The sequence below is a fragment of the Myxine glutinosa genome, chromosome 3, assembly GCF_964187855.1.
Source record: "Myxine glutinosa chromosome 3, kmMyxGlut1.1, whole genome shotgun sequence".
Classification (NCBI taxonomy): Eukaryota; Metazoa; Chordata; class Myxini; order Myxiniformes; family Myxinidae; genus Myxine; species Myxine glutinosa.
In genome coordinates this window covers 154,947,912-154,969,878 of record NC_136263.1, presented here as the reverse complement: position 1 = coordinate 154,969,878, position 21,967 = coordinate 154,947,912, and the positions used below count along the sequence as shown (strand labels likewise).

General features: G+C 45.4%; 1 protein-coding gene across 2 annotated transcripts in view; it reads left to right on the top strand.

Annotated features, from left to right (window-relative positions):
* Positions 1–21,967, top strand: part of C2CD5 (C2 calcium dependent domain containing 5) — a 232,229-nt gene that overhangs the window by 110,772 nt on the left and 99,490 nt on the right. For both annotated transcript variants that reach the window (XM_078774687.1, XM_078774686.1), the window contains exons 15-21: positions 981–1,115; positions 1,986–2,049; positions 2,257–2,318; positions 2,695–2,790; positions 3,209–3,298; positions 3,421–3,508; positions 6,748–6,834. In XM_078774687.1, the coding sequence (XP_078630813.1) occupies positions 981–1,115; positions 1,986–2,049; positions 2,257–2,318; positions 2,695–2,790; positions 3,209–3,298; positions 3,421–3,508; positions 6,748–6,834 (622 nt within the window). The remainder of the gene's footprint in view (positions 1–980; positions 1,116–1,985; positions 2,050–2,256; positions 2,319–2,694; positions 2,791–3,208; positions 3,299–3,420; positions 3,509–6,747; positions 6,835–21,967) is intronic.

Here is a 21,967-nt window from a genome sequence, read left to right as displayed (position 1 = left end):
TACAGTCAAATCCTTCAGGAGGAAGAATGGGAGAAACTCTCCAAATTCAGATGTGCAAAGTTGATGCAGACATACCCAAGAAGACGCAAAGCTGTAATCGCTGCCAAAGGCACTTCAACAAAGTATTGACTCTGCGGCTGAATACTTGTGAAAATTAGATATTTCTGTATTTTAATTATTTTGTAGATTTATTTTAAGAAAAAATCACTTTGACATTAATGGTGTATTATGTGTAGATCAGTGACAAAAATTGGATTTGTAGGCTATATTACATTGTATTATTAAAAATCGGATGGTGGATTTTTGCCGAAACATAGGCTCTATTGATGAGTAAGTCCAGCTTTTTTTCAATTATAAGCTTTTACTGATTGAATTCGACTGGATGAATAATAACAACCTGCATCGATTTATTCTTATTTGCTTGTTACTGTGTTTTCTCCAATCTTCTTTCTCTTATCTTTTACTATTCATTCATTCCCTTTCTTGTTGCATTTGTCTGTTGCCACACTGTCAGTTTGTTACCGTTTTGCCTCTTTTCACCATGCCTTTCCACCTGTAAATGTTTTGCAAGTAAATAAGGCCAAGCTTAGAATACTAAGCATATACACTACCCTTTGAGTTACTGTCTTTGGTAAATTTGTTTGTCTGCCTGCATCATTATTCTGTTCTTTTGTCTTTCATCTTTTTTTTTTTCATCTGTATGCTTCACGCTTATTTCCCATTATTATTATTTTTTTCAATTTGTTCTCGTTTCCTCTCTTCCTTTCACTGTTTCTGCTGAGTTAATCCAGATGTGAGTACATATGAGCACTAAGGTATTTTATGTGTCTGTGTGCATTATTTATCATGGTTACCATTATCATGTGGGAAAACAGTGGGAGTTAGTGAAGAGTACTACACTTTTATCTTTACTTTCCACTTCATCCCCATCCCATTTGGGATTCATGAGCTATTTTCTTTTCCCTGACATCTTCTCTCAGGAACGAGTTGAAGAGGCAGCCGAACCGTCTCCTGAGCCTCGTCACTTACGTATGTCACGCTCACAGTCTGAAAGCTCAGAGGAAATGCCAGACCTGGATCTTGCACACGGGCGCAAGGATGCCTTTGTGATCGAGGTTTGTAACTTTCTTTACCCTGTCTTTGCAATACCATTAACATCAAAAACAGTCCTTGTTCTTTTGTCATATTGCCAGCATATCCATTTTCTCTTGGTGGCCTTTGAACCAAAATTTTACACAAAATTCCAAATGCATTAAGATAACAGTATATATGGGATTAATAAGTGGTGCAATATATATGGGATTTTTTGAACCCCAGGTAACAATATGATGAAACAATTACTCAGATTGGAAGAATCAAGTTAGCCATTCCTCTTTGTCAGAGATGGGTCAGAGATGGGTGTTAAATGCCTATTTTCTGGCCTTAACAGGCAATTAATTTCCTGTAGTACTAGAATGGTACTCAGTAGAGTGTATAACTCCACCAGGCTGAACAGTTTAATTTTGTATCCCAATGATAGGCCGGATCTGCATCCGGACCTTAACCAACATCTAATCGGCTTGTTCTTGTCACCTAAGCAACTCATCCACCTCATTTTGTCAAAATCCGTCCACAACTTTTTGAAATATCCTGCTATATATCCTTTTTGGCCCGATCTCAAAAATATCACTTTTGGTGAAGATCCAGATATAAGAATTTTTCAATTTTTGCAGTGATTCTTCACCAGAACTGGATCTTCACCAAAAGTGATTCAATGGTTCTTATCACACACACCCAACCTGTCCACCGAGTTCCATCCGAATCTGTCCATACATTTTTGAGATATCCTGCTCACAGACAGACAAACAGAGGTGAAAACATAACCTCCGTCCACCTTCGGTGGCAGAGGTAATTAAGGGACAGTCAAGATATGTTTAACTTTTTTTACTCTTATGGGCATGTGCAGTATCATGCTCTGTTTGTCCTTTGCTTCAATTACTTTGTAGATAGATGATGTTGACGCTGAAGAAGATGTGCATATGCTGCTTATGGATACACCCACTCCACCAGGTGAATCATTTTGTGTTTTATTTGTCTGTATTTGTGGCTCATCATGGTTCCATCTTGCGTCTGCTATCCTGCTCCCTGCACTATTATCCAGAAATAATTCTGGATAAATCACAGAAAGCTATTTCCTTTCCTTGCAATATCGTTCCCAACGACGCTATTAGCATCGCCTTTACCAACTTGCAATTTAGTTCTGCTTGTTTCCTGCAGGATTTTACATATGCAACACTGAGACTGTGCCTGGTGTTAGGAGATTGACATCCAACTTGCAGGTAGGCTTTGCACTATGAGAATGGTTCACCCATTTTGGCTATTGGACGTTATCTCCGGTGCATTGATGATTGTCCTCAGCATTGCAAGTTTGTAATTCCTGGAGACTTACCAAGAATTACAGAGAAAAATCTTAATGAAGCTTTATCAGGATCAGCTGGTGATGGCAATTCTGCATTCCATTGAAGTGTTAAATGTAAATAAAATTTGAGAACAAAAGATATTTGAGTAGAAACTGCCTTTGTGCAAATAGCTTTTGCTTGTACGATTAATATTGTTTTGAAAAATATTTTTCTTTCTCCAAACCTCCTTTTTCCAAAACTTTCCTCCCTCCCAATCATATTCTCTCACCTTTCTTTCCTACCCTACTTTTCTCAGATGTTCACAGCTGTACGCATGTACAGTTTAAACAGTTCTCTCACAGCTCATGCCCTGAATCGCACCTTCAACTCGCTTTGCGATAATTTGCTCAAGGTGACTCGTCGACAAGTTTGATGATTTTCTTGCAGCCCGCTTCATCACACAATGCTTTCTCCAGACCAAGTCCCTCATTGTGGAGCCAATTGCAATGCTTCATTAATATCTCACGATTTGCACCTTAGCGCATAATGACAAAGCAGTTGTAATTGAGATAAGTGGGAATCATGGTCATATGAGATTGCAAGGTAAACATCCCACAAATTGTTCATCTGACACTGTACCTTGTATGCTGCACATTTTCTGAAATCTGGCAAATTGTTTGGCACTGCTGGAAATGTGGCAGGATATTCCTGCTTGTGATTCTTGACCCTTGATGCAGCATTTTTCTCTATCCTTACCTGCACTAATGATGCAATTTTTTTTCCAAGCAGCCCCACAGTTTATGCAAATAATTTTTCGTTTTCTACCCCAGAGCCTGTTCTTCAAGCTGCGCTCAATGACACCTTGTTGCCTATGTCACGTGAACTTCTCAGTTTCGCTTCCTGAGGACGAGCTAGTTCAGGTCCGTAAATCCACTCACAGCTCTCAATGCACTTTCTCATCTTGCTTCCTTACAGAGTGAGTTGGCATCGTTTTGTGGGGCAAGTGGTGTACACATGAGTCTGTGTGTGTACATGCATGCAGGTGACAGTTACATCCTTGGTGGCCGCCTGTGCGAGGGATTCTAACAAAGATGAGGCCATGGGTGGGCCAAAGACAGAGCAACTGAGAGGTTAGCTTCTCTCCTGGGGTGTGCGTGCGGGTGGCTTGTAAAGGTGACCTGGGTAGTTGCTAGGCTGGTGGCACATGTCGGCATAATTGAGCAGCTTGTTAACGAAGGTGATTTCAGTTGGATTGGAACCTTTCAGTTGGTTTGACGAATATGATGCATCGACTAAGCAAAATAAAGTAGGCACTGAAAACAATGCTATTTGAGCTTTTTCCTGCATGTAGTATTGTAGTATTGACAATGCAATAGGCCATTAGACCTAATGACTCCCATTACAATATGAAGAGGCTTGGTGGTCCAAGTCTTTGCTAGGTTATCCCCTGCCTACAACCCCACTGCAAAATTGCTTTTTCAGGCACTATTTGTACATAGAATAAGAATAATGGAAGAAAAAAGAGCAGGTGCCTTTCTCTTAATGAAGAGACACAAGTGTTTGGATTTTATTTTTTGGGATACAAAGTCAAAGTTTGTGGAAGAGCTCGAACACACAAGAGCACAGAACACCATGGCAACTGGGGAACTACACCAACAGCAGGGTAGAGGGACACCTAGAGGAAGAATGGTCATGGGGAATAATGTTGGAAAATAGCTCGAGTACAAGCAAGAGGCTGAAAGACCAAGTCCCTCATTGTGGAGCCAATTGCAATGCTTCATTAATATCTCACGATTTGCACCTTAGTGCATAATGACAAAGCAGTTGTAATTGCCAAAGCAGTTGTATGTAGGCTTTCCCAGATCTGTGCCTCGACACCATCCTGTCTCTGAGCTCTGCAGGAAGTTCCTTCGAACTCATGGCTTGATTTTTGCTCTGATATGCATTGTCAGCTGTGACACCTTATATAGACAGCTGTGTGCCTTTCCAAATCATGTCCAATCAATTGAATTTACCACAGGTGGACTCCAATCAAGGTGTAGACACATCTCAAAGATGATCAAGAGAAATGGGAGGCACCTGAGCTAAATTTGAAGTGTCATAGCAAAGGGTTTGAATACTTATGTAAATGTGATATTTCAGTTTTTTCTTTTTAATAAAGTTGCAAAACTTTCTAAAATCCTGTTTTCTCTTTGTCATTATGGGGTAGAGTGTCGATTGATGAGGGAAAAAATGAATTTAAACGATTTCAGCATAAGGCTGCAACATAACAAAATGTGAAAAAAGTGAAGGGGTCTGAATACTTTCTGAATGCACTGTAAGTATATTGCCCTTGATCATCACATAAAGGATGTTTGCTCTTTATGGTGCTGGGAAGAGGAAAGGATATTTGACCGTGAGATGAAAACCTGAATGCTTCACTAGTTTGTCTATTTCAAAGCATTGCGAATATTGTTATTTAGCAAAATGCAAACTTTTAAATGATTTTTAAAAATGAATATATATATATAGACAGTTGCTGTGTCCGGATAATGCCAGACTTCTACAGGGAGTCGCTAAGCAACCACTATAGCCCTTCATACCATTAATCTCTTGTGGGCTCCCATGGTGAACAGGTGAGGTACTCTGTCCGAACAAGTATCGTGCTGGCAGTCTCATGACAGATCTTATTAATTGGCCGAGCGGAACCAAGTCGCATGCCTTTTTTGGGGGTGATTAATAACTGTTGGCTTGCGCCTGTTTGATCCATGTGAATGTGTTGATTATTTTGATTGATCTTTTATACATACTTGCATGCTGAAATTACTGGTTAGCCCATAGTTTCCAACCTGTTTCGTCTTTTTCCTATTGACTCGATTAAGGTGTACTAATGATAGACGGGATGTTTTACCCCAACCAATTGGCTCCATAACCTCAGCTGATACGTATTTGGCAGCTCCGCTGATAAGTATTGAGGGTGTGAGCCCGACTTGAAATTGCCAAGCCACTGGAACGGTAACGCATCTAGTAGTGAGTCATGTGGTCATGGTTGACTAGCAACCCTCCGGAGTGCGGATTTATCTGTAGCTGGTGGACTCAGGACCAGAGGTTCGGGATGAGTCCAAGAAGTTCCCCTCATGGTAAACCCCAAAACCCGGATCCGTAACAATACGCTTAGTTATAAGAATCGCTAATTTATTTCGATTTTCAGATTTCACTCCAGATTTGACACATAATTAGTCCACGAGCTCCGATCCTCAAATGTGAAGACATTTTTCGATTGTATACTTAAATTAGTCTGTGAGAGGCAATCGTCAAAAATCACATCAGAAATGCAAAAAATCGCTCTGAGCTCCTAATTTGAAAATTATAGCACCTAAAATAGTGATGTTTCCAGCAATTCGTAGGTCTGAAGATCTGACAATCGATTATGTGAGTGAGGAAAATGAAAAAATAATTTTGAGCACTTAATCATGCAGAAACCATTACGGCCTGTTTCAAGGCAAGGCGTTTTTGAGCAGGCCGAAACTTAAGACCCTTGTGAGGGACAGTGGGCTGACCGAGGATAAAGTCTGATTTGGTGACAATTTAATGAGCCGGTTAATTATCTTCAAATGGAGTGTTTTAATTATTTACCCAAACACCCATTTTTCATTCATGCACTCCATTGGATTTCCCTTTGTACACATGCAATGTTTTGGGCCATTGGTTTCCGCTAGGTTTCATGGTTTTGCCATTATAGAGGACACACACATACACACACACACACACACACACACACACACACACACACACACACACACACTGACTGATGGGCACACATTGTCTTTTATTATTATAGATTGAAAGAAAATTTGATTCAATATTTTATGCAAACTACTATTTTGTAAGTGTGCTTACCTTTTTGCCTTGTGTACATGCAGCAAAGTACGTACAATATGCAGAGAAAGCGTTGGTTTGATATTTTTTTTCTTAAATAAACTCATCTTCTTAAAAGGCAAGCCAAGCTGCTTTGATTGATTGACCCCATTGACCCCTCTATTGATTGATCATTGAAACACCCCTTGCTCCTCCCCCACCCCTGCCCCCACCTCAACGATCACTCACTGACAAGCCACTTTGATTGACCTCTCCTAAATAATTTTGGTTTTCATCCTGCTTTACTATTGGAGCTACTTATGTGACTGTGATCTGGTGAAGCACACACTTAGGAAGCCATGACTTTTCTCAGCCTTCAGTTGCTCTACAGGCTTTTATAATCCCTTCATGTGACACATAGATATTAAAATATGCAGTGGATATTTGTGGCTTGAACTTTATATGACTGACTCAGGCATATGAGCATTTATCCAAGATTTTGTTTTGTGCCCGTGTGCATGTTTCTATAAAGGATACTTAGAGTCAGAAGATCCGTTGCAGTTTCCTCTGGAGCTAACATCTGAGGCAGCACCAGCACTTTCTCCATCCCACAGTAGTGGTAAGGTTGAGTCACGATTCCCTGCACTCGGTGTGAAATATGATCACTCACTTTTATCACATGTCAGATCACCACTTTCAAACTTTCAGTTCAGCGTGTGTAGATGTCGGTTGTGGAGAAATATGCGACATTATACAGTCACGTGAAAAAGTAAGTACACCCCATGTAAAGTTTTGACTTTTTCAACATATTTCAACATTCAGCTATTTGATCTTCATTTCAACAATATTGACAGATAAAGGTGATATAATATAACAAATATCATGAAACATTTACATTTTGTAGACCATTGTATAATTCAAATAAACATAAATGCAAATTTCGCATGTGGAAAAAGTAAGTACACCCCGACATTTATCACTACTTCAAATACCTAAAATTTGAATCAGGTGCACCAGATCAGGTGCAAATGATTAGAACATCGTTAGAGAGGATCTTCGAGGAACCTGTCTTATTTAAACCTCAGACATTTAGTTTGGTTTGCTCTTTGTTGTTTAGGTGTGCGGCGTCACCATGCCAAGTTCAAAAGAGCTCTCTGAGGCCTTCAGAAAGAAGGTTATAGATGCCTACGAGTCTGGGAAGGGATTTCAAAAGATCTCCAAACAATTTGAAATCAATCATTCGACTGTCCGGAAGATCATCTACAAGTGGAGAAGATTCCAAACAACTGCCAACTTGTTCAAGGCCAGGCCGCCCCAGCAAGTTCAGCCCGAAAGTAGACCGCAAGATGCTGAAAGAAGTCTCGAAGAACCCCAGAATGTCATCACGGGACCTACAGGTAGCTCTTGCCACTGTTGATGTCGAAGTGCACGAGTCTACCATTAGAAAGAGGCTGCACAAATTTGATCTACATGGGACGTGTGCCAGGAGGAACCCTTTGCTGTCCAGAAAGAACATCAGGGCAAGACTAAAGTTTGCCAATGAAAACCTAGGCAAAGACCAGCACTTCTGGAACAATGTGCTCTGGACAGATGAGTCAAAGGAAGACCTATTTGGCCACAGTACCAGAAGACATGTTTGGTGAAAACCAAAGACAGCATTTGACCACAAGAACTGGATACCAACTGCAAAGCATGTTGCTTTGCAGTTGCCGCTCTGCCGCTCTATCTCACCCTCTCTCTGTTCTTTTCACCCTATCTTTTGCTCAAGGTCATCTGCCAGCATCCTGGAAATCAGCTAACATTACCGCTTTACACAAAAAGGTGCAAAAACAGATCCTTGCAACTACAGACCAATCAGCCTGCTCCCAATTATCAGCAAAGTCATGGAATCCATCATTGCTTCGGATATGAAATCTTTCCTCTTCTCCAATGGCTTGATCTCTGATCATCAATTTGGTTTCAGACCAGGTCACTCTACTCTGGACATGCTGCTTCTGCTGTCTCAACAATGGATGGAGGTCCTCAATGCCAAACAGGAAATCAGAGCTGTCTCCCTTGACATATCACGGGCCTTTGATACGGTCTGGCACCCAGCTCTGCTCACCAAACTCTCCTCCTATGGTATCCATGAAAATCTCCATGCATGGCTTGCGGACTTCCTCTCTGGTCGTAGTCAACGTGTGGCCCTGAATGGATTTCTCTCATCTCCCCTTCCTGTTCAGGCTGGAGTTCCCCAAGGAAGTGTGCTGGGCCCTGTGTTTTTTCTGGTCTTTATCAATGATCTCTCCGACTCTCTGGAAAATCCTCTCTATCTCTTTGCTGATGACTCCACTCTCTGCCGCTCCATTCCTCTTCCCTCAGATCGGCAGTCTGCAGCCTCCTCACTCTCTGAAGACCTGGACAAAATCACAGACTGGTCAAACAAGTGGAACATGTCTTTCAATCCTGACAAATCTCACTCTCTTACTATGTCTCTCCGAAAAGATCGACTGGACAACCCTCAAATCTACTTTCTCAACAATCCTCTCCAAGAAGTTCTGTCGCTCAAGCTTTTGGGTCTCACTATCTGCCATGATCTTTCTTGGGAAAACCACATTTCCAAGCTGGCCTCCAAAGCCAGTCGCCGACTGGGCATCCTCCGTCGTGCGAAGTCCTTCCTCGGCACACCTGACCTCCTCACCACATACAAGGCTTTCATCCGCAGCTCAATGGAATACTGTTCTCCCCTATGGGCTGGTGCTCCTGCCTCACACCTGGCTCGGCTTCACGCTGTTGAATCCAAAGCTTTCAAAATCATTGGAATCTCCCGCGATGAAACTATCTCTGAGGGCCTTTCACTCACTCACCGCAGGCAGGTAGGTGGTCTTTCTGTCTTCTACCGACTCTTCTCTGGCCTTGCTCCCCCAGCTCTCTCTGTGCTCTGTCCCCCAAATATTCCTACAGGTCGCACAAGATCTGCCAGCAACCCTCTGATGGTTAAACTGCCGAAATCTCGGCTCTCTGCTCACCTTCACTCTTTCATTCCTCTTTTCTCCCGCCTGTGGAACAAACTCCCACACTCCCTTCAATCCCTCTCCTCCCTCCAGGTCTTTAAAACAGCTGTTCACCACCATCTCTTATCTTCCCCCATCCATAACCTTGATCTTTTCTACCCCCACTAATTCACCCCAGATCCACCTTGTTTGAAATTCCAACTTCTTTCCTGGAAATCCTGGCAGTGTCCATATGTTTATACCTCTCCCACCCCCCCCCCCCCCCCTTCACATGCCTCCCCCCCAAAGCCCTCTCCCTCCCACAGATCTCTCGATGTCTCCATGTCTCTCGGTCCCTGCTCTCAAATGTTGTGTTTGTGTCCTTCCCCCTCTCTCCCCATCTTGTCTACCGCTCCCGATGATATTTGTTTTATGTGTCTGTTTGTCTTTGATTCGGGATGGCGGCGTGGCGGGCGAATGGCATGGCGGCGAATGCAGTTGGCAATGAAAAGGTAATGCAGTTGGTAAAGGAGAGGTAATGCAGTTGGTAATTGCGATTGGCAATACAATTTCTTGGGCAATTAAAAAAGGATTCTACCTTATTTGATTCGGGTCAATGCAGAGTCAACTAATGGAAAACAGAGCCTTATACTGACATAGAATAAAGAAATAACTATTGAGGGAAACCTATGATTTGCTACGTGTATGCGATGGACTAGCTAAAGGGATGACCTTTGACCTTTACCAATTGATGGAGGTATTTACAAAGAATTACTATTTACAGAGGGTGATATTTACAAGAATTACACCAAGTGCAGGGTTTCCCAAATCCGTTACAATATATATATATATATATATACAGTGGGGAGAACAAGTATTTGATACACTGTCGATGTTGCAGGTTTTCCCACTTACAAAGCACGTAAAGGTCTGTAATTTTTATCATAGGTACACTTCAACTGTGAAAGACGGAATCTAAAACAAAAATCCTGAAAATCACATTGTATGATTTTTAAGTAATTAATTTGCATTTTATTGCATGAAATAAGTATTTGATCACCTACCAACCAGTAAGAATTCCGGCTCTCACAGACCTGTTAGTTTTTTCTTTAAGAAGCCCTCCCATTCTCCACTCATTACCTGTATTAACTGCACCTGTTTGAACTCGTTATCTGCATAAAAGACGTCTCCAGACCGTGTCCGACCACAAAGACCGCAAAGACCGACCGCAAAGCCGTCTCCAGACCTGTCCACACTCAATCAGACTCCAACCTCTCCACAATGGGCAAGACCAGAGAGCTGTCTAAGGACATCAGGGACAAATTTGTAGACTTGCACAAGGCTGGGATGGGCTACAGGACAATAGGCAAGCAGCTTGGTGAGAAGGCAACAACTGTTGGCGCAATTATTAGAAAATGGAAGAAGTTCAGGATGACAGTCAATCTCCCTCGGTCTGGGGCTCCATGCAAGATCTCACCTCGTGGAGCCTCAATGATCATGAGAAAGGTGAGGGATCAGCCCAGCACTACACGGCAGGACCTGGTCAATGACCTGAAGAGAGCTGGGACCACAGTATCAAAGAAAACCATAAGTAACACACTACGCCGTCATGGATTAAAATCCTGCAGCGCACGCAAGGTCCCTCTGCTCAAGCCAGCGCATGTCCAGGCCCGTCTGAAGTTTGCCAATGACCATCTGGATGATCCACAGGAGGAATGGGAGAAGGTCATGTGGTCTGATGAGACCAAAATAGAGCTTTTTGGTTTAAACTCCACTCGCCGTGTTTGGAGGAAGGAGAAGGATGAGTACAACCCCAAGAACACCATCCCAACCGTGAAGCATGGAGGTGGAAACATCATTCTTTGGGGATGCATTTCTGCAAAGGGGACAGGACGACTGCACCGTATTGAGGGGAGGATGGATGGGGCCATGTATCGCGAGATCTTGGCCAACAATCTCCTGCCCTCAATAAGAGCATTGAAGATGGGGCGTGGCTGGGTCTTCCAGCATGACAACGACCCGAAACACACAGCCAGGGCAACTAAGGAGTGGCTCCGTAAGAAGCATCTCAAGGTCCTGGAGTGGCCTAGCCAGTCTCCAGACCTGAACCCAATAGAAAATCTTTGGAGGGAGCTGAAAGTCTGTGTTGCGCAGCGACAGCCCCGAAACCTGAAGGATCTGGTGAAGATCTGTATGGAGGAGTGGGCCAAAATCCCTGCTGCAGTGTGTGCAAACCTGGTTAAGAACTACAGGAAACGTCTGATCTCTGTAATTGCAAACAATGGTTTCTGTACCAAATATTAAGTTCTGTTTTTCTGATGTATCAAATACTTATTTCATGCAATAAAATGCAAATTAATTACTTAAAAATCATACAATGTGATTTTCAGGATTTTTGTTTTAGATTCCGTCTTTCACAGTTGAAGTGTACCTATGATAAAAATTACAGACCTTTACGTGCTTTGTAAGTGGGAAAACCTGCAACAACGGCAGTGTATCAAATACTTGTTCTCCCCACTGTATATATATATATATATATATATATATATATATATATATATATATATATATATATATATATATATATATATATATATATATATATACAGTGGTACCTCGGCTTACGAGTTTAATCCGTTCCGTGACGGAGCTCGTAAGCCAAATCGCTCGTAAGTCAAAGCAAATTTTCCCATTCAAATGCATTGAAATGCTATTAATCCGTTCCAGCCTAAAAAAAAAAACACCAATTTTTTTTGTTAGGTGCTTTTAAATAACAAAAATGTACTTTATAAATAACAAATAATGTATAAACAAGCACGACCTCGTATATACTGTACATAATACAAGAGAATGTAAAGAAATAAACTGGTTTTATTAAGCAGAGGAGAAGAGCATGCCAGGTGAGGTGTGCGTGTTGTCGACTTGGCGAGGCAGTACGATCGTACTCCTTCTACGATATGTACGATTTTGAAGCAGAAGGAGTCCATAAAGGCTATAACGCCAGCCAAGGGCGTTACGATTATTTCAAAGCTCCGGACCTCTATCCATGAAGATATGGAGAAGTTGTTGTTTGTGTGGTTGAAGGAGAAGCAGCTCGCAGGAGATACCGTGACCGAGAGCATCATGTGTTTGAAAAGATTGAAACTCGGATATCGAGCACGGACCACGAGGTGTTTTTTCTTTTTTCTTAATCTCGGTTTCAGTGAACTTTTGCTCTGTGCTCACGTGTACTGTACCTGTACCTGTAATGGTACGTCAGAGGATGGCACCTGTTGTCATCATATTAAGTGCAAGATGTTCTGCATCGTAAGTTGGTACACCGTGGTCTTTCGGCGGTGTTTAAGCCGGCCGTCTTGGCTTCTGTCACCATTGGCATTGAGTCTTTCGATGTAGGTAGGTCGTTGTGTGCCGGTGCCTTGGCCGAATTCCTTCATTGCTGCATTGTTAGCTCACCTGGTTTTTTATACCACATCTTTGGTTATCGGACCAGCGAATGACGTCATCTCCTCCAAAGTATGGCTTATTCTCACTTGTCTTGGACGATCTTCTACTTCTAGCCTTCCACCGTGCATTTGGTGTCCACTGTACTTACTGTACAGTGCCTGGTAAAATTGATGTAATGGGTTTTTGACCGTCAACGCCATGAACCGTCATGAACCGTCATGAACCGTCAACCGCCATGAACCGCCATGAACCGTCAACGCCATGAACCGCTAACACTCAAAAGCCCATTTATCGCGCCTTATAAAGCAAAACGCAAACCGAAAGCCATGCCTCTCAAGCGAGGCGTGCTTCCGTGGTCACGTGATCCACAGGTGTAGCTCATTATACCCGCACGCGCGACACGCTTTGGCGGTCACGTGACCAGCCACTCTGGAGGCGGGGATCCCCGCCGATGACGTCACCGGCTGGAGCAAGGAGATTCCTCGCTCATGTATTTCGACGATTGCGTGTTTTATATCCAAGCAGAGATGCTTTCACGGCAAGATAACCGCGTGACCGGAACCGGAAGCCACAACCGGAAAATTCAAAAAAATAAATTTTTTGAGCTCGTACATCGGATCTCGGCTCGTATCCCAAAGCAACAAACCGCCCGAGCGACGGCTCGTATCCCGAAAAACTCGTACGTTGGGGCACTCGTAAGCCGAGGTACCACTGTATATATATATATATATATATATATATATATATATATATATATATATATATATATATATATATATATATATATATATATATGTATGTATGTATGTATGTATGTATGTATGTATATATATATATATATATGTATGTATGTATGTATGTATGTATGTATGTATGTATGTATGTATGTATATATATATATATATATATATATATATATATATATATATATATATATATATATATATATATATATATGTATGTATGTATGTATATATATATATATATATATATATATATATATATATATATATATATATATATATATATATATATATATATGTATATTGTTACTGATCGCGGTTTAGATGTTATGATGGGCCGAGCGGATGGTCCAACCGCGACCGTTACAGGATCCCCGACTCACCCGATTCACCCAGAACTTTGGCCGTATCGCACCGCAGCTGCCCAATCTGGGAAAAGACTAAAACGACGAAATGCAAAGAGGAAAGGGAATAAAACGAGAAGACGGACAGAAGAGTAATTGGATTTATTGTACACACACAAGCAAAAAGGAGCAATCAAGTTTATTTACAACACATAAGACGCAGGTGACACAGTGCAAATACTAGCTTATACAGACTTAATTAACCCAGGGACAGAACAAACAAAACAAACTCACGTACACAAGAAGGGTGGAAAGGCAGGAGGTGGATGGCTGGAGGGAGAGGAAGGTCCAAGGGGGTCCTGCAGCACAACCGGCGCGTTTAGCAGCCGCCGTTCCTTCGCGGCCCTGCTCAAAACCCCCGTTCAGGCCCCCAAGCTGCTGTTGTGGCTGCTGTGGACGTCGCGTGCTTTGCCAGGCCTCGTCTGACTCGCCTGGTCCAAACCCTCAACTCTTTCTTGGTCCACTCACTCCTCACCACCGACTCCCCAACGCAACCAACGCAACCAACTGACCACCACCACCGACTCCTCACCGCAACCAACGCAACCAACTGACCACCGACTCCACTGACTCTCTGACTGACCTTCTCACGCCACTTGCGCGCGCGCCTTTATAGCGCCTCCAGCGATCAAGCCGCCGGCCTTCAGGACACGCCCATCGGTGTGCTCACCTCGGCCCTGGTTGGTCATGCGACCCTCTGGCTCCGCCCTTGATGACGACGGGCGGGCACGCCCCTCTTCCCCGAGTCGAGCACTTGTTCAATGGTGGTTTTGGAGGGGAGGTAATTGGCAATCGAGGCTCGGCAATGACGAAAGGGGATGTGAAAGGGAATGGAGATTTTGGGGATGGGAATGAAAGGGGATCTATTCTCTTTCACTGGTGCAATGGAGTACTTCAATTAATGGGAGACACAGCCTTACTCTAAAACACAGAATAAGATATAACTATCAAACAGGGGTATTCTATTATTGGCTGACGTGTATGCTTGTGGACTAATTATGGGATGCCCTTTCACCTTTACACAGCTCCGGAGGCAGGGGGCGCAGAATAAACAATAATAATAATTTACACAATCAAAAAAATATACAGTCCTCATATCCGCAACACTGCACCCTCCTCCTCTTAGGCACGTCCCGGGCCTACAACTTTTATTTAGTGTGACACGTAGGTGTAGTTCCCTCTACTTTTAACCTGACCCTGAGTGCGACAGTTTTAAAACATAAATAAATGTGTCCCGCTGCTCCATTGCACCCTGCCTAACAGACTTACGCCCACAGTTAACCGAATTGCGGAATGGTCTTCAAACTATACACTGACGGTGGGGAGCATTATTTACAATGACGCTATTTTTATTTACAAAACTAACCCAGGACCTGTGATTGTTCTTTCTGGGGGGGGAGACAGTCTGCTCTGCATCAATGCACCATTAAAGCACCTAAAAACGCACCAATACAAGCACCCTCAAGCACCAATCGGTGCAGTCACCATAGTTCATCAGTGTTCAATGCTTGTTCAATAAAAATAAAATCAACAACCCCTAACCCTGCAGGTGATCTCTTGCTCTTCGGCTCCCTCTGCTGGTTATTATTATTTGTTCTTGCAGATGTTGTCATTCTTTCATTTTCTTACTGGTGGCCTATTTGCAATAAAGTGTGCCCAATGTGTCCTTTTTATTTTCTTTATTTATGGCCCACAGGGCCGACTACGTGTGGTTCACCTGTGGGGCATCGGTGCCCTGTGGCCAAGGTCCGCCAGCAAGATTTCGGGCCCTCATGGCCGGTTCCAGCAGAGGGGCCATGCCCCAACCCATGGGGTCCATAAGTGGTGCTCGGCCACAGGCATGTGGTCCATAATGTGGTGCATCGATGCAGACAGCTGGTTCTGGGAATTTCGGGCGCACAATGGCCGACCCACGCACGCTCCCCTCGGTGCCCCATGGCGCACAGGTCATGTGGGAGACAAAAAGAGATAACTGAGCGAGGGGTAAGGTCACAAGGGTACACATCAATAAGGCAATGCAAGGCGAAATGCGTACGGAGGGCGAAGTGAGAAAGCTCGTCCCTACCGTACGTCACCCCCCTGTCACCTACACTACCCTTGCCCTTACCCCATATTTACAAAATCTACCCATTTACAAATTCGTCACTACTGTCACGTCTTCCCCATATTTCTCCTATACCAAATTCGTCTCCACAATCCCTCTACTTCAAAATTTGCCATCACCAAATTCATCATCAATCCTCATAAGGAGGAAGAGATGGAACATCAAAGCACAATGTCACACCCACGTCATGATGCGTCTCACAATCCAAACATTTGCATCATAAAAAATAATCAAAACATGGCATGTTGTGGAGTACCTGTCACCTCAGGTGAGTGGATGCAGATGGTGCGAGGAGACTCCAATCCTAACTATCCTCTAGATGACCTTAACACACTTTACACTACCCGGGGTCTCTCCCTGCCAATCCATTGGCCAACTTACACTATGGGTTCTAAAAACCAATTCCCATTGACCAAACTGTGGTGCTTCTCAATTTGGGGTCTCACTCCCCCGATTCATCTCCCGGTGCCCTCGCACAATTTCTGGGCTGCGACGTGTAGCTCTCCCAGCAGGTCTACCCACCTGCACACCTCCACCACTGCAGTTGCCACCCGAGCTTACCTAGCTCCTCACCCTAACCTAACTAACTGGGGACAGCCCCTCCTGGCTCTGTCACCCCACTCGGTGCCCTCCGGCACTGGGCTACCCGGGTCCGTTCTCCGGATCCTCGGGCCCCATCCACAACAACTACTACCGGCTCCCAGAGCCCACCTGCGGCCTCACCTGGCCGACATCCTCACAGTGGTGGAGCGCCCAACCAACTACACACACTAACAGGCTACACGCCCAGCCATTTCCACAACACTAATGCACCCATCCAAAGACCATTCTTTCACCCGCACCACAGATGCCAATATCCAACCACAATTTACCTATACCCTCTACCTAACACTTACACTACCCGCCCCGGGTATCCATGATGGGGGTCCACTCTTCCCCCATTCACCCTTCGCACCATCCACTCCACTCCACAATTTCCACCATACTCACTCCACGACCATCCATTCCAATACTCCATTTATTCCACACTACCATTTATTCCACACAGCCACATACACCTGTTGTTGCACACCTGTGCAATCATACCTGGTGCCACCTGCACCCTCCTCCTCTTCCTGGACCATTGGGTCAGCACGATACACAATCACCTTCACTCACTCATACACTGCTCCACACACCTGTTCAGTTGCACACCTGTGCAATCACACCTGTTCAATCCTCAAACACACGGCATCATCTCATCTAACTACTCCCCTCTGAAACTTGCGCTTCCCAGTCGTCCCTTTAAACTATTGCGCTCCCTCGTCATTATCATCCACGCTAATCTACCTGCGTCCCCACTACAGGTATCCTTGTCACTAACTAACCTTAACGTCACCTAAGGTCATCTTCGCTAGATCCCTACACACGATATCCTAACCCACCCGGGCTAGTTTTCACTGCCATCAACCCCATAAACTAGTGCGCATTTGCCCCACTCCTGTGAGGGATGACAGAGTTGCCATCCCACCACATCGGGGAGGTCCCACTATCAATTTTGCTCGTCCAAATTCCAACCAATTCAGAAATTTTCCATTTACTGCCAATTCTACCCACTATTATAAATTTCGTATCAAATCACGATCACTATCACTATCACCATCATCACAGTCCACTATATCCTAGCCTCGGTGCGTCGTGACATCATTAAACTCGGTTCGTAAAGCCGAGCAATGAACGCGGGTCGTTTTGTGCCAGCGGCTGGATACGTCCCGCATTCGGGGCAGGGACGGGGGCTTACCCGGGCCAAGATCCCACGCACCACCTCGGCGTGGAGCCATCCAATGTCCCGATCTCGACCTGCCGGCACGTCTCAACAAAAAGTGGTCGCCATGACGACCCTTCCTATCGAGCTGCCCGCTCCGCCCAGTGGAGCACGGACGCGGCCGTTCCAAGCGAGGCCCAGCATGGATCGCGTACGGCGGTCCTTTCGAACCCGCCGTGGCTCGGATCCCCGCTGGTTCTCGCGGCACGCGAAGCCCGGCACGCACCGAGGGCCCGATTCGGCTAAAAGTCGCTCTAACCGCTAACCCGGTTACCGTCGATGCCTCACCTGCATGCTTATATGCATACGCTACCCCTTTCTTGCTCATACCTCCAGCTGTTTCCATGCTCCTCGTCGTACCTTCTCTTACACACCCAGGTACACTCATTCCACTCCCAGCCTTGGTCACACACCTGACCACCGAACACTTTGGCACACATTCGTTGGTCGCACACCTCACCAACACACCTTCGCGCCCCCTCCTCGGTCACCTCCTCTGTGACAATCACAGGTGTGCCCTTACTCGCACACCCAACCACGTGCCTCACGACCAACTCAAGTGTGCATTCCCACACACGCTCTACCATTCCAGGTGTGCATCCTTCCATTCCAGGTGTACATCCTCGCTCACCTGTCACAACCAACTCACGCTCCGTGTCACTCTCACTACTTTCACCTCCATTCTTGACAGCGCACTCACCCTTACTCTCGACAGCGCACTCTTTCCCCATGCACCTGTCCGTTACACACCTTTCTCGCGCACACTCTTGCGCACACTCTCCCGTTACATCCTCTGTAACACTCACCACAGGCGTACACTTTCTTGTTACATCCTCTGTAACACTCACCACAGGTGTACACTCTCTCGTTACTTCCTCCGTAACACTCACCACACCGCGCTTCCATGTACCCCCTCGCACACGCGCTTCGACCAACTCACTCTTGACGGCACAATCTCCCATTACATCCTCTGTAACACTCCTCACTACGCGCTTCCATGTGCTCCCTCGCACACGCGCTACTACCGACTCACTCTCGACAGCACACTCACTGGTCGGCGCGCACTTTTTCCTCACACACCCCATGGTCGGACATTCTCGCACACCTCTTTTTTCGCACACCTGACCTGTCGCACACTTCACCAATGGCCTTTCACGAACACCCGGATCCATAGCAACCCCCAAGCCGACCGAAGCTTTCCTCACATCATGTACATTTCCGATTATATCGCCACTCACCTTGGCACCTCGTCTCCGCACCTCCTTTGCCACCTGCAAACTCTTTATTTGGTTATGTGAGCATCACATTATGAGTTGAGCACCGACCTTGCACATATTCCATGAACTCCTCCTTTATCTCCCTCTTAGTTTCCCTCCGTCTCTTCTTAATTTCACTCACCTCTTCTTCCACTTCCTCTAATTTTTGCTTCACCTCTTTTATTCCCCGGTGCGTCTCCTCAAGTTCGTCCTGTAAGGCTACCGTGACCGTCTCTATGTGCATCCTCACCTCTCGGTCCTTCGTCTCCATTATCTCTGTCACCTCGTCCACCCTCATTGTCAGTCCCTCACGTACCATCTGACATTCCCTCTGTGTCGCTATTAAGTCATTTTTAATTTCTTTTTGTGTCGCCTTTAACCCTCCGAGTACTGCAGTGTTCCTTTGAACCTGCTCCACTAACTCCGTCTGTCCCTCTGTCAGCTGTTCCACCTCCTCCGTCAGATCTTCTATTCCCCCTTGTAACTTTGCCGCCCCATTTCTCACCTCTTTCTCCATACGCTTCTCACCTCGCTTTACCTCCTCGCGTAGCCCCGAGACCTCCTCACTCACACCTCGTCGTATCTCCTCTTTCATCTCCTCCATCTGTTTTGTAGATGCCACCCTCATCTGTCCCAATTCATCCCTCTGAGCATCCAATTTGGTTTCTACCCCGATTTTTACCTCCTCTATCTGCTCTCCCATTTGTTTAATTTCTCGGGCGGATTGCTCCCCTATCTCCCGCAATTTGCCTTCCATCCTATTTTCTAGCCCCATTAACCCATTTTTCATCCCCTCTATCTGATTCTCCTGGGCAGCCATTCTATTTTCCACCCCCGTTAACCCATGTTTCATCCCTTCAAATTTCTTGTCTAATTCCCCGATTTGATTTCCTAGTCGCTCCCCCATTCTGTTTTCCATTTTCTCACTATCAGCCCTCCTTCTGTCTTCCATTTCCTCCATTTCCCTGGCTCTTTTTTCGTTGTCGCACTTCGACTCTGCCATGTATTCGCTAAACCGTGCCATGAACTGCTGCATGTCAAACGGCTGCATGTTAAAGCCCGCTGATACAGTGGGCTCGGCTACCGCGCGCTCGTGCGAGGCGCCTTTTTGCGCGCCTGAAACCTCGTGCGCGAGAGCGCCATTTTGTGCGCCTGATACCCCCTCAACCACACCTTCTTTACTCTCCTCCACCATTTTCCCCACTTCTTCCCTGGGGTCCTGGGTCGATTCTACCCCGTCTATCTCTCCCACCGGCATCCCGTCGCCTTGACCAGCCATGGCGCGATTTCAAAATTCGGGTTTTCCTTTACAACAACACAAATTTCCAGCACTTTATAATTTTGAGCGCGTTAAGCGCGCTTCGGGTCCAATCCCACTTCCCGACACCAATTGTTACTGATCGCGGTTTAGATGTTATGATGGGCCGAGCGGATGGTCCAACCGCGACCGTTACAGGATCCCCGACTCACCCGATTCACCCAGAACTTTGGCCGTATCGCACCGCAGCTGCCCAATCTGGGAAAAGACTAAAACGACGAAATGCAAAGAGGAAAAGGAATAAAACGAGAAGATGGACAGAAGAGTAATTGGATTTATTGTACACACACAAGCAAAAAGGAGCAATCAAGTTTATTTACAACACATAAGACGCAGGTGACACAGTGCAAATACTAGCTTATACAGACTTAATTAACCCAGGGACAGAACAAACAAAACAAACTCACGTACACAAGAAGGGTGGAAAGGCAGGAGGTGGATGGCTGGAGGGAGAGGAAGGTCCAAGGGGGTCCTGCAGCACAACCGGCGCGTTTAGCAGCCGCCGTTCCTTCGCGGCCCTGCTCAAAACCCCCGTTCAGGCCCCCAAGCTGCTGTTGTGGCTGCTGTGGACGTCGCGTGCTTTGCCAGGCCTCGTCTGACTCGCCTGGTCCAAACCCTCAACTCTTTCTTGGTCCACTCACTCCTCACCACCGACTCCCCAACGCAACCAACGCAACCAACTGACCACCACCACCGACTCCTCACCGCAACCAACTGACCACCGACTCCACTGACTCTCTGACTGACCTTCTCACGCCACTTGCGCGCGCGCCTTTATAGCGCCTCCAGCGATCAAGCCGCCGGCCTTCAGGACACGCCCATCGGTGTGCTCACCTCGGCCCTGATTGGTCATGCGACCCTCTGGCTCCGCCCTTGATGACGACGGGCGGGCACGCCCCTCTTCCCCGAGTCGAGCACTTGTTCAATGGTGGTTTTGGAGGGGAGGTAATTGGCAATCGAGGCTCGGCAATGACGAAAGGGGATGTGAAAGGGAATGGAGATTTTGGGGATGGGAATGAAAGGGGATCTATTCTCTTTCACTGGTGCAATGGAGTACTTCAATTAATGGGAGACACAGCCTTACTCTAAAACACAGAATAAGATATAACTATCAAACAGGGGTATTCTATTATTGGCTGACGTGTATGCTTGTGGACTAATTATGGGATGCCCTTTCACCTTTACACAGCTCCGGAGGCAGGGGGCGCAGAATAAACAATAATAATAATTTACACAATCAAAAAAATATACAGTCCTCATATCCGCAACACTGCACCCTCCTTCTCTTAGGCACGTCCCGGGCCTACAACTTTTATTTAGTGTGACACGTAGGTGTAGTTCCCTCTACTTTTAACCTGACCCTGAGTGCGACAGTTTTAAAACATAAATAAATGTGTCCCGCTGCTCCATTGCACCCTGCCTAACAGACTTACGCCCACAGTTAACCGAATTGCGGAATGGTCTTCAAACTATACACTGACGGTGGGGAGCATTATTTACAATGACGCTATTTTTATTTACAAAACTAACCCAGGACCTGTGATTGTTCTTTCTGGGGGGGGAGACAGTCTGCTCTGCATCAATGCACCATTAAAGCACCTAAAAACGCACCAATACAAGCACCCTCAAGCACCAATCGGTGCAGTCACCATAGTTCATCAGTGTTCAATGCTTGTTCAATAAAAATAAAATCAACAACCCCTAACC